Raw genomic sequence first — 13,955 nt, 5'->3', positions numbered from 1 at the left:
ATTTTTTATGAACTGAAATTGTTTCTATTGTTTTTCTATTATATTTCTTCTTAAAAATTACTAATTTTTTTTGAACTGAAATTACTTTTACTAAATTGAACTTATTTTTCCTTAAATAATTTCATCATGCTTCTTAAACTAATGATATATTATACATAGTATACAACCTAGTGTTAACATGATAAACTTAATGAATAATGATGTCAACCAAAACAGTTCAGTTTCCATAATTCCATATTATGCCTAAGATGAGCAAGATTGAATTCCATACTACACCCTTTGATTTATACAGTGCTTCATGTTCTTCCAGTGGTCACAACAGGGATTTACCTACAAACTGATGAGTGGAAAAGGATCTTGCTACACAGTTCATACATCTGTACAGCTATACGCAATAATATTCACGATTCTACTTCATCCCAAACTTCGCGAAGAAGTTGGTATCTGATGACATTGTTTTGGTGATTTTGCAACATTTTATGATTTTCTTTAACTTGAGCAGGAAATGACTGGACACCCTCACTCAGAAGAGCTTGTAGTGGTGAATCCAGTTCATCTAATTCATCATCACTTGTGTTTGACCTTCTAAGCACTGATCCACTTCTTCGTAACTGGGATGGGCTTTGTCTTCCTAAATTTACCCCAAGTGCACTGGTTAGTGAAAATGGTGTCGGAGGAGAATAGGATACTGCAGGTGCTGTGCAAGGACAATTCATGATAGATCCTTCATCTTCATCATGCACGCTCTGCAAAAAGTAACATTATTAGCAAGTTGAACTGCAGATCATTCTGCGAGAATTCAGAATGTGTTGCAGCCTCTTGCAGCTAACCAACTTAACTGAATTTGCTCCTTATAAGATGTAATCGGGAAATTCCCTATTTCTCATATTGAGAAATGAAATTTGTTTCTCATGGGGGCATTTTCGTGAATAAATCAACAACTTTTTCATTATAGTGGGCTCCACAATCAAAAAAAGTTGAATAAAGTTGTTGGTTTATTTACGAAAATGTCACGTGAGAAACAAATTTTGTTTCTCACTATGAGAAACTGGGGCATCCCCGATGTAATCCCGCATTGACAACCAATTAAAAAAGCAGGTGGGAAAAGATGATAGGAAAACATATGTTTTGTTCACCTAACCTCAGCATCCAATGCTTCAAAGACGGCTGCTGGGATTTTGTCTGAGCAAAATTCGTCAGAAACAAAATTTTCAAGAACCCTTTTAATAACTTGGGCACCGAATGAAGGGCATACCTGCAAAGATAGAAATTACCAAGGTGCCAGAGCTTGATTGCAATAACATGATAGTTTCAAAAGTGTAAAAGTCCAAACCTCTCTTCTGATTGACTCACTCAGTAGCATGTCTTTCGGAAGCATCATAAGATCACTCAATGATTTAAGCAGATAGAACGATTTGAAGGATGAATCATATTGAAATCCCTCGCCGTCATCATCTTCCTTATCCTCCCTTTCATCTTCTGGTGCATCATCATCATCCATGCCAAATAGGTCAGATAACCATCTAGACCAGTTTCCAATCTGTCAAATATTCATGAAAGTGAATGTTTTTTAAACCATGTCGTCAAAGTTAAAAATTTGTACCCTTAGGTTTAATAGAAAAATGCTACATTATACTGCCGTAGTCAAACCTTATCAACTTTGACCCTTGTTTACCATAAAAGACTTTTTAACAATATAATCACAAAGATGTCTTCAGATAATAAGTACACAACTCATCATTTATAGCAACAAATAAATGGTCAAAGTAGGCAAGCTTGAACTAGTAGGCAAATGTAGCCTAATGGCTCAAAATGGGCGTCGTAAGTCAGTATCTGGAAAGTAATGCAAGCCAGAAAGGCAAATCTGTCCAGGGCTGCCTATTCTGAAAGAACTGGTCGGGGAAAAAAAAAATATGAAGTATCTACTAGGATCTATTGATAACTAGATAGGAGTCCATTTTCAGACAGAAAGAACTCCGCAGATACATATTATTAGCAACTACTTGAAGCAGAAACATAGTAATATACATAAAGTAGAGAAGCTCCATACTGCGTTTTTAAGCTGTGCACCAGAACCAAAGCTTGATCTTCCAGCTGGAACTGGGAGAACCTTCGGAAAGGTAATAGGATCAGAAACAGGATCAGTTGGAATGTCATCAGCAGATTCTCGAAGAATAGCATTAAACATGGCTACATCCAACCTTGCAACACATTGTTCCATTATCTACACCCATGATAGTACTAAATCAGTCAAGTCAGACATGGAGCATAAAATACCAGAAAATCAGCAAAGAGATTAATGAAATTTCTAAAATGATACTTCCTTCATTTTCTAATAGTAGCAACACACTTTTTCATGGTAATTGAAAAATGTGTGCCACATATGACTACACACTTTTAATAAGGATAGCAGTGTAAATTTCACAAAAAAAAACCTATCCAATTATAGTGTGTTTCAAGTATTGTGACATTTCTATTTTAGGGAAGTATTGCCAATATTAAAAAAATGGAGGAAATATATATTTTATTACTACGGTGCAAGGTGCTATGAAAATATGTATATTGGTGCTACATACGCATGTCATATTCACATTAATCACACACGAAAAAAGCGATAAAGACTTGAAACTAAAGACTCTGCTGACAATTTTATTAAAGAATATTTAAAATGTTGGATAAAAGGGGTGGGGGAGAAGAGCATCACTCACACTAGACATGAATGAGGGGACAAGGGCTTGTAGTAGGATGACTTATAAACAGATAAACATCCATTTCCTCTCTGCCATGTAAGGTCTTATATTTTCACTTTATGTCTTTAGGATAATATGCACAGTGCCACATAATAACTCGATGATATTTCATTGATGGGTGAGAAAGTCAAACCCTGTTGGAATGTGAACATTTTGCATTTTAAAGGTTCCAAACTGCAATTTTATCACCTGACAAGAGTACTATTATGAAGTTGCATACAGAGTTTAATAATTACTTTGGACATTGAATGTTAGGTATAGCAGATCACAGAAAAAAGGTGGTAATGTACACTGCAATGTCCATGGCAGAAGAAAAGCCAGGCAGGAATATTCACTGTTGAGGCTGCCATAGTATTTAGAGCAAACGTCTTCCTTAAGAGGCTCATGATTCAAACAGGAAGGGGCTTTTTTAGTCACTATATCTATTGGCATCTACTATGACACTATAAAGATAAATTGGTGATTACCTAATTGGTCCTTCCGACTAAAAATAAAACTATTAGGATAGTACTACTATTAGCTTAGATGGTACTGACATGGTACCAACAAGGTTTTAAAACAATACTAATATTAAAAGTGTACAAAAAGAGGAACTAGGATGAGTTATTGACCCATCGAATGTCGGTCGTAGAGGGATTTCTTTTGGAAAAAGAACTTGAATAGGGTAAGGGTGAATTTTCAAATCCGGTTGTGGCTAAAGACTTTGAACTTTGAAGTACATTTGGTGATGGAGTCTAAATATAAGTTGTAGTCATTAGCAAAACATTTGTCTTTTGTAATCCAGTATAACCCTGTAGTAGCTTTCTTCTCAGCCAGCCTCTTATCTTTTCAAGCACGAAAAGCTTTATAATTGATAAGTGGTCTTTATGACCACTTTTATGACCCTTTCTCCCCTCTCTTAAAGCCCTTTCTCGTTCCTTTTTCCCTTTATTCTCCTAGTTTTGATGTAATTTGCTTACTTTCCCTCTCCTAGTAGCTTATAGCTAATACTACTCGATTTTGGGTGTTTTCATCCCTTTTTCTTCCCTTATTTTAATCCCTCCACTATTTTGCCTATATTTATGTATGAGTGTTTGTTCAAGTTGTATGGAAGCTCGTGATAATTTCCCGAAAGCTTTGCTTGAACCTCGGAATGCTTTGGAGTAGTGGAAGAGTGGAACATGAAATCTATTATGAGGGCCAGATCAGTTGCAAGGAGCAGCCGCTCACCCCTTGTAGGAGCGCGAGGCAAAATTACACATTTTCAACAGTAGAGAGGAGCGGCCTCTCACTTTAATAGGAGCGCCTGCTCCTCTAGGGTGGAGCACTCGCTCCCCTGGGTGCGAAGAAATCTCAAGACCCTCTGGAGCGCGGCCGCACCCCCCGATCGAGTGAGGACAACCATATAGCCAAGACATCCTGTAGGACCTTCCCAACTTTGAGGGTAATCTCGACCCTAATGAAGTTCTTAATTTAATAGGGTTAGAAGTATGGAGAACATGTTTGATTGTAAGGGGTATAATGATAAAAAAAAAAGGTGTAAATTGATCGTCATTAAATTGAAAAAGCATGCTTCTTTGTGATATGTGAACTTTAATAACTGTAAAAAAAAAGAAGGGAAATAAAAATCACTTCTTCGGAGAAATTGAAGAACATTTGCATAGGGCTTTCGTGCCTAGAGACTAATTGCAAGATGCTCGCCTTAAGTTGAATGTTCTTAAACAAGGCTCCATGTCGATTTTTGGCATTAAGCTTACTTGTCTCACCCTTAGAAGCAAAGGGTTTCTTGAAAGTAGGTTTTGCATACCCAATATGCATTATTCAAATTTGTCATACTTCCCAACAAACCTCACTTACATAATATTGTAGTTCGTTTAACTCCTTATCCTAAAACTTCATGATAGCCAAAGCAATGCACTTTAAAATAACCATATATTTCCCATGTCTTTTAACAAATTACCTTTTTCCTTATATTTTTTTTACCATGTCTTTTAACAAATTACCTTTTTGTATCAACCAAATAATTACCTAGTCTATCCATTATTATGAATCTCCACTTCCTACATTTTTTGTTATAACTAAGCAAACATTGAACATTGATAATTATTGTATGTAAAGAAAGAAAAAGAGATTGTTATAGACCTTTTCTATTCCTCTTAGTCTCTTTGTAACCCTCTTTATTCATTGTAGTTTATGAGATGTGATTTTCAACATTTTCATGAGATGTGATCATTGATTGTGAGTTACCAAGCATGTCTTCATAAAGAGAATGAGAAATAATTCTCATCAATTTCATATGTTGATTGCTCTTTAATTTGGGTACCATTGTGATTATTGTTGGCATCCCTTGAAAAATATGTTAATTAAAAATGACTTTTACAAGGAAAACAAAATAATCTAAAAGCAAAATTTTATAGAGTAATAATCTCTCTATGTTTATGTCTTTCAGTTCCATTTCTACGTATAATGAGCAATGAAAACAAAATAAGAATCTAAAAATTGCAAATATCATTCCTAATTTTCTACTTAACAAATTTAATTGCATATGGTTTGTTGAGTATTTAGATTTACTGTAATTAGCAAGTGGAGAAATAGTTATCGGTGTTTTAATTTTGACACTCCCCCTCATCAATAACTTTCTTTTATTGATGCCATTGAGATTAAACCAAGCTTCTTTTGTGATTCTTCAAACTTGATTCCACTTAAACCCTTGGAGAATATGTCTACCACTTAATTTTCTGAATGATAGGTTCCAATGTTTATCTCGTCACGCAACACCTTTCCTCGTACATAGTGATAATTCCACATGCTTAGTTCATGCATGAAGCATAGAATTTTTAGCTATACATATTGCTGACTTGTTATCGCAATATAAATTCACAGGATAATCAACTTCTTGTTGAAGATCTATTAACTATTTTATCAACAAGCAACTTTATATAGATATTTATATCAGTAGTTGGTTTGGTTATTTCAATTTAATGTTTTCAAATATCAAGTTTTTTTTAAAAAAAAAAAAAAAAATTGTGAACAGATATTTATATAGAGATGTTAAAGTTGAACATTGACACATGTGAATATCAAAATGACGCATGAATTGAAACAAAGGTAGTACCGAAGTAGGTATGACAACATCCAAATAAACTACAAGCACATCCCAGCGAGACAGTTTATTTTCAGTCTTCATTGGAAATTAAGATTGAAGCAGATAAACTAACCAATTTGGCCAGCACTGGCAAGCAGCCACACTCATGACCTCCAGCTCGGAGAGGACAAAGCCTCTCACAAGCATCCTTGAAAGCCTTCTTCCAAAGTTCTAATGAGAAGTTGACTTGCTCTTCATCACTAGAAGAGGATGACCTCCTATACTTGTTCTGAAAGCCAGAATCCACTTCTTTTTCAATCATCTGAGCAGCTGAAGACTGCATGTGTGGAGTCAAAGTCTGATAAAAAAAGAACTCAATCTGGTCAACTCTCTTGAAAAACATTAGTCACAAGAGTACGAGGAAGAGAGAGAGAAAGAAAGGGGTGAACAGAAAAGGACCTGCCACCAAACAGATTCTACAACTCGTGAAAAGATCCAAGATTCAACTTTTTCTAATGCGGACATGAATACAAGTGGATCAACCCAATCTTGGGGACTTCCATTTACATCAAACTTGTTAGCTTGCTTGTCAGAAGAGAAAACCTTCCACTTTAGTACTGTTGATTTCTGATCTATTCCCTTTCTAACTCCGATATCTGCTAAAGAGCTGGCAGATACTGGAAGTTGTTCTTCTGAAAAGGCCTCGGTGAGAATCGCTCGGAGTACAACACAATTTGACAACCAGAAGGTCAACCTGCATTCATGAGAGTGCAAAACTACAGATAAGTTCCAAGAAAAGAAAAATGCCCTACATAATGAATAACATACGTTGAAAACGCTTTTATAAGAAAATTGATAGATTGCATCATCTAAAAGAAATTTAGAGCAGAAACTGCAGCCCAATCTGACTAGTAGTGACATGCTTTCAAATTTACTCATTGTAAAAGTATAATTAGATTAAAAGGAGTCTAAGGTGCATATATTTCTCCGACTGGATGTGAGTCATATGACCATAGAAGGTTCACTTGAGCCAACATTTTAAACTTTGATAGACTCATGCTTGCTGGACCATCACACACAGCATTAACAGAGTACAGAGGGAAAAGGATCAAATCTTTGATTAAAAATATTGGAAAGCAGGAGTTTGTACAAGCTAGCAACTTTAGGATGCCAATCTCTATTAGTGAATACAGGTCACCATCACCCTCAAATTAGTGACTTGAGGTCACAACTCTCTAACGATTTACTCCAAAACTCTGCCTACCTTCCCCTTTCTCCCTCCATCTCTATATATACTAAAGCTAAAGACCGTTAATCTAATAATACTAGACTTCCCAAATTGCCCCTCCTAAGGTTAGTCTATTACATAAACCGACTAGTGAGAATTTTTATGGTGCATTGGTGCTCACATCATCACCCCACACAAGTATACCAAGCCTAATAACGCTTACAACCACAGCAAACAATATATGTGCAATGATCACATGACCCTAATGAGACTGCAATCTAACAAAAGGTAGGAGGGTCAAAAATCTTCAACTCTCGATTGACTTATAACTTCACAACAAGATGTAAAGATTTTTCAGTCATGAATCTAGTTACATTGATATAGTTCATAACAATCATAAGTTATGATTTTTCAGTCGTGAATCTTTTAGGGAAATTCTAGGCAGTACCCTTGTGCTATTGCATTTTGCATTTTATATTTGGCACCTTAAAAATTAATTCATGTTCACAAAGTACTTGCTTTATTGCCTCATGTAATTTTTGAAAAAGCTATGTTTTTAAGAAATGCAGAATAGAATGTCACATAAACGTACCTTGGAACATCATTTCCACAAGCTTTTGCCACAACAATTAATCCTGAAACTGCAGTTTGGGCTGCACTGGCTCTCTTCATTCCTGTACCAGCTTGAATATAAAGTCTAGAAAGGCGCCTTGCTGGCGCATGAACCTTATTAATGGAACTTCCATGCTCAGCAACCACTGAATAAAGAGAAACCTCAAGCGCAGCAGCTTCTCTCAACTCTCTCTCCAGTATTTCTATCCTTTGTCCCAGTCCCTGGAGTTTACTATCAGAAGAGGTACATACTTTTTCAGCTGGATTGGCTTCCTGTCTCAGAATATTTCCAGAAAAGCCTCCTGTGGGGCCGCTGCCTCTAGAAGATTCCGTTGAGGATCTAACAGATCTCACATGCCTAACTCTATCCCTAACGAGAAGTGACTCACTTCCAGACAAGACTTGTTTTTTAGTTGCATCCAGTGAGAGCTTATTGTATGATGCATCTCCTAATAAATGTTTTTCCACTTCCAGCATTCCCCCTGCCTGATCATTTTTCTCGTTCTTGTCTCTATCTTTGACCTCCACACCATCAAAATCAACTGTAGGCGCAACCTCAATACAAAATTTTCTTTCTGGAATCTTCGAATTTTGCACACTTTCCCTAGTGGCTTGTATGTGATAATCATGTTCAGACTTGAGCTTCGCAGGTACTTCAACTGGAATTCCTTTAGCAGTAGGTATAGGTGGAGATTCATTTGTTGTTGAGATAGCAAGAGTTTGACCTTTAAGACCATCAACCTCTACTGCAAACTTTTGACTGGTTTCATGCACTTGGTGTGATGCAGAAGATAACTTTTCCACGTTCAACTCTGAGTCCAATTCAGAGGTGTCTGACAAAAAAGAAGATACATTATATGGCTTCCCCTGGTTATAAGATTTATGTAAACATAGGATTAAAGGAAGAATAAATCAGATTTTCACAACTTCCGCAATTTTTGCATGATTCATGATTTGACTCTGATACTATGCGTCAGTTTTGTAGGCACAGCATGGTTTTTCATTGTATACCTGTATGGGATTCTCCCCTCTTCGAGCCAGTCTGTGAAAGAGGAAGAAAGATAAGTAAATAAAAGATAGTATATAAAATTGTATGATAAAAATTAATTAGCTACCATCCCACAAGCACAGCAAACATTTTTCAACAGAAAAAAATAGATAGGACGATATGCTATATATAATACCATTCCCCAAACTTTCCTCCACTCTCAACCTAACATTTCATATGCCTTTAAGAAGATAACTCAAGTTCTTACATCATATGTATGAGAGAAAAGCCACATAGCATAAACAGGTATCTTAAACTTAACTACAACTACAAAGATTGGAAATGCAGGAAAGACTATATTAGAAAAATAAAAACGGAGTAAACAAAGATTGCAACCAAGCAGATGAACATTCAGCCATAGACATTAATAAGGAAACACAAATATACTACCAAATTTAGAGAAAAGTACCTCATTTTGCGAAGGTGAAGCTCCATTTGATTCAAGAGCAGATAAAGCAGTAAGTGAAGAGTGTGACGAAATATCATCATCAGTAAAGGAAGCAACCTCAGCTTCATCAGCATACTCCTCACTCATTAGTGCCGAGATTGAGTCCTCTTCGTTCTTATCAAGTGATGTTTCTTTGGCTAATCTACCTCTCAAGGATACACCTGAGCGAACCTTATCATATGCCTGGATTCTAAAGTGTAAAATTGGTTGTGCTGTGTTCCTGAAGCTCCGGGTACAGTTCATGGGAACACTTAAACTCATTACCTCTTTAATAACACCATAGTCTGCCAAGTCCACAATTGCTGTACCAAGCAACTGTCCTTTCACCGTCTTATCCCTGCGAGGTTCGTACAAGTTGAATTCTAACAAGTTCTTGTGAAACATATCTACATCACCACTTTTAACCGATAAATCTCTTGACAAAGTGACAGGAACTCTAAATGATTCGTTGATTAAAATCTTTCCATCCTTGATTGAAGGAGCCACAGAGCTAGTAGACCCAGAATTGCGCTCACCATTTTCCCATTGTATCAAGACAGAACAGACGGTTTTTAGTGATTGTGTTGGAGGCCAAGGCTTAATATCTTGGATATGAATCACATAATCAACCTGAATACTAGGACCCCTCCTATAATTGTTCCTTGTACCCGAAACCATTGCTCGATTACACTACTGTCGTAGGTTAATTACATAAAGTCGAACTGGTCTAAACAACACCAAGATGACAATAATAGTGATTGTTAATTAGATTATTTCCAATATCACAAGAAATGCTAAATCAATGTCATGATGATGGCAACATAAGGATACAAATCCAATAAATTTAAAAAATAATCATTATTAGGTAAATGCATTACGAACAAAATTCAGTCAGTTGCATATCAAAATTATATACAGTAAATAAGTTCAAAAGGCAATCCTACTTACTTCTTATATGAATACTTTTAATAATGAAATTTATCAAATTAGACCCACAAAAAATATATGAAAATAAATAAATAAATAACCCCCAAAATGAAGAAAAAATGAGTACCTGAAACAAGAATTCGAAAAATCAAAGAGGCAAATTAAGAAATAAGCACTTAAACAAGAATTTGAAAGGCTACTGCAAGTTTGAATCTTAACAAGTTAACTAAAAGTTATCAAAGAAAGCAGCACAGTATTCAGCAAATTAAAGGCATAATTACAACTAGCATTGCAAGTAAACTGAACACTAAACAAATAATTATATAATTTATTACCAGCACAATATAGATCTACACGAACAGATGAAGAATTTGAGTGAAATATGCTAAAAATGTCACAATAAACAGAAAATGAACATAAAAATTAAACAGTGGCAAGTACTCTTAACACTAAAAAAAAGGAGGAATGTAATTTATGAACAATAATAGAAATGGAAAAACATAGGTGTAAGTGAGAAAGAAGTAAAACAGGGAGTACTCACCAAAAATGAGATTGTTATTGAAAATGGCGTAATTTGGGAGGAATGAGAGTTTAATGGAGTAAAGTACAAACATAAAAAATGAGATGGTAGAATTTAGGACAGAATGTGACTTCCAACAGTTCGATGATTATTCTAAGTTGAACTCCGTACAAGATAGTGGAAGTGAACAGCTGAACACTGTTGACTGTTTGAGTGAGAACAAACGTCTAAGTTTGACAGTTTGTAAGGTGGAGGGTGTTTGGTTCGGGTTCGGATTCGGGCTTGCCCCATTTTCTTAACATGTTACAAATTAAAAAAAAAAAAAAATAGTTCATCCGTTTTTTTAGTTGTGAAATAAAGAAAATATGAGAGAAATTGAAGACAAAATAGATCAACCTATTATTCCATTTAGTCCCTATTCACTTCACCTTAAAAAATAATATTCAGTAAAATTAATTTCATTTCAGTAAAAATAATTTCAGTTCAGCAAAAATAATTTCAATTCAGTAAAAATAATTTAAGTTCAACAAAAATAATTTCAATTCAGTAAAAATAATTTCAGTTCTGCAAAAATAAGGTGAAGTGAATGGGGCCTAAGTAGGGATATATATACATATACAATAGCTAGGGTTTTTTTAGAAAACATTAAACCCTAAACCTAGAATATTCCAGAGTGTACTGAAACATAATGGGCATCCACAAATATTTCATAACACTTCCCCTTGGATGTCTATTATCGAACACCGTGCCTCATTAAAACCTTACTACGAAAAATCATGTGGGAAAAAAAGCTACCTCATTAAAAAGCTTACCAGAAAAACCCAATATCTTGAGATCTTCTAGTGCAATGAATCCAATATGGTTGGATATCTTCTCATAAGTAGTAGAACATCATTCCTTATTTTTGATCCTCCTAAATATTTGCATCTTCAAGTCTTCACATGAACATATAAAGTGTCTTTATTTCACCATACACATATTTATTCCAAATCTCTATTTAATTAAAGTTGCCTTAAAAGTTAAACTTACGCAGTTATGCCTTCTTTTGGAAGTTGTGAATAATAGAACTTGATGATCATTACTTGATCAAACATTCATTAATAATAATTTGATGGCAACACATGATATTATTAATGTCATTCTTCAATCTTATATGAATTATAACATATGTAATTAAATTATATACACGAATCATGATTCTTCTGGACCATGAAAATATTCTCACGCATAAGTATCCCGTTGATATCCTTTAGACGTTTTCATAATTGACATGATAGTTTTCCTACAAATACAAATAGTAAATCTCACTAACCCTCATATGCTCAAACTTCAGGTTGAGATGTCAATCATGTAGTCATATAGACTTTTAAAGAGTTTGATAATAATTGCAATATTCAAAATATACAATTTGTAGGCCTGAGTATTTAAATACGTCATATATAAGTTCTTTAGGAACACTTCTTACATGATTCATAACATGCTATTAAATTGACATTAATAATAATTTCAACATAAATGTAAGCCCATTGGAATATAATAAATATCTCTTTGTAAGTTTCCATCAATGTTGTAAATAAGTCTTACTATACTTTGAACGAACATTATTCACACTACCACGATTATTGTATAGAAACTAGTGCATGCAACATGAGGTATAGAAATCATGATAAGATATTGGTCAAAATATACAATGAGTAATGCATTTAACAACTTCCAACACATGCAATAAGTAATCCATTAACCTATGGAAAAAAAATGTTATCTCCTTTCTCTAGTTTTTTTCTCTCCACTTGGGTGACCATCAGAGAATTTCCTTTTCGCTTTCGCGAGGGGGCTTTGGGAGTCTCCTTTGTGCGGGGATTAAGTTCTTCAAATTGCTTTGCTTTTTTTTCTTTTTTTGTAGGTGTTGTAGCCAGCTCTTGTTCTTGTCTCGTGTGATCTTGCCTTACTCATGGCAGCTTCCGAAGCCTCTTTCGATGCATCTGATACATCCATGGAGGACCTAGCAGCCGCTCTAGTGGATGGTAGCGTGGATATCCATGCTATGGTGATTGACACCACCACAGCTCAAGCCAACCTACCTAATAATACTAAATTGCCTCCTCCTACCCCTGTAATCCCTACTTTGACCATGTCTTTTATAGAAGCTGTGAAAGGTTCTTCACAATGGTTCTCTGGATCTCGTGACATTGTTGTCTCTTCTCTACAATGGGAAGATGATCATATTCCAATTCTTGACTCCAACAACACTACTAAAAATAATGGTTTTTGCGACCGTCTCAAATGGTCTAAAAATAGCAAAAACGATCGTTGAAAATAATTGCGACCGTTGTAATAGGGTGGTCGTTATTCACTTGGTCGCAAAAAACAATTATTACGACTGGTTGGCGGTCGCAATAATTTTGCGACCGTTTTATTGATTTTCAACGACCGCTACTAAAACAGTCGCAATTATTATTGATTGCGACCGTTACCATACCGATTGCAAATATGAGCATTTGCGGATGGCCATAGGCGGTCGCAAATTGCTTTAAAAAAAACAGAATCAGACACGACCATCAACCACTTCCCACTGGACTGCATACTTTTACACCCTAAACCACCTTACCGACCACCACCGCCATCCCTAAATAACCACTACCCACCACCACTACCGCGCCCTCCCCAAACAACCACTATCCACCGCCAATCCTAAACTATCCTAAACCCACAGAAATTAAACCCCATCCTAAACCCACCACTAAACTTATTAATTTATCAAAAAAAAAAATCACAAAACTAAATCCACAACACTGCCCACTAAAATTAAACCCAAAATCGAAATTAATTAAAATCAAACCCAAATTCAAAATGAATTCAAACCCAAAATTAACATAAATCAAAACAAAAATTAACCAAAAAAAAAATTAAAATGGTTTTCAAACCCAAACATAACAAAAATCAAGTAAAAAAATCAACATTCGACCATGGAAATTTGAATAAAAAATCAACCAATAATCAAACCAAATTCAACAAAAAAAACAAACAAAAAAATTACAAACACCAAAAAATACCTCAAACCCTGAATTGACTTCGAATTTGGTTTAATAAGGCCAAATTCGACCATGAAAAGTCTAGATCTAGAGTTTTCATGGTCGAATTTGACCTTAAAAACCATTAACTTGCTTGAATTAACACCACCAACACCACCGAAGTTGTCGAGCTTCCAAAATGAAAAGGAGAGGAAAGACTAATGCGAAGGACGGTTCAAGTTGCTCCTCATGAAGTGGAGAATTTTTTTGCATATAAAGACGGATCTGAAAAGGAAAGAGAAGGAGGAGAAAAGTAAAGAGAACAAGAAGGAGAAAAGGGAGAAGACGAAAGATAGAGAAAAGGAGGG

The 13,955-nt window shown here is 35.3% G+C and overlaps 1 protein-coding gene across 2 annotated transcripts; it reads right to left on the bottom strand.

The window, feature by feature from the left end:
- Positions 1-203: 203 nt before the first annotated feature.
- Positions 204-10,766, bottom strand: LOC145584937 (uncharacterized). Of its 2 annotated transcripts, XM_081641722.1 has the most exons (10): positions 10,598-10,766; positions 9,112-9,856; positions 8,666-8,696; positions 7,635-8,487; positions 6,274-6,568; positions 5,948-6,172; positions 2,051-2,224; positions 1,334-1,540; positions 1,142-1,255; positions 204-746 (listed from the first exon to the last, which is right to left on the bottom strand). In XM_081641722.1, the coding sequence occupies exons 2-10, from the start codon at positions 9,805-9,807 to the stop codon at positions 402-404; spliced, it is 2,940 nt and encodes a 979-aa protein (XP_081497848.1). In that variant the 5' UTR covers positions 9,808-9,856; positions 10,598-10,766; the 3' UTR covers positions 204-401. The 2 variants fall into 2 exon arrangements, with proteins under 2 accessions (XP_081497848.1, XP_081497849.1); XM_081641723.1 differs by lacking the exon at positions 10,598-10,766 and having other exon boundaries at positions 9,112-10,529.
- Positions 10,767-13,955: the final 3,189 nt, after the last annotated feature.

This window comes from Chenopodium album, chromosome 16 (genome assembly GCF_948465745.1).
Source record: "Chenopodium album chromosome 16, dcCheAlbu1.1, whole genome shotgun sequence".
In the NCBI taxonomy this organism is placed as follows: Eukaryota; Viridiplantae; Streptophyta; class Magnoliopsida; order Caryophyllales; family Amaranthaceae; genus Chenopodium; species Chenopodium album.
This window is presented reverse-complemented; position numbering and strand designations above follow the sequence as displayed.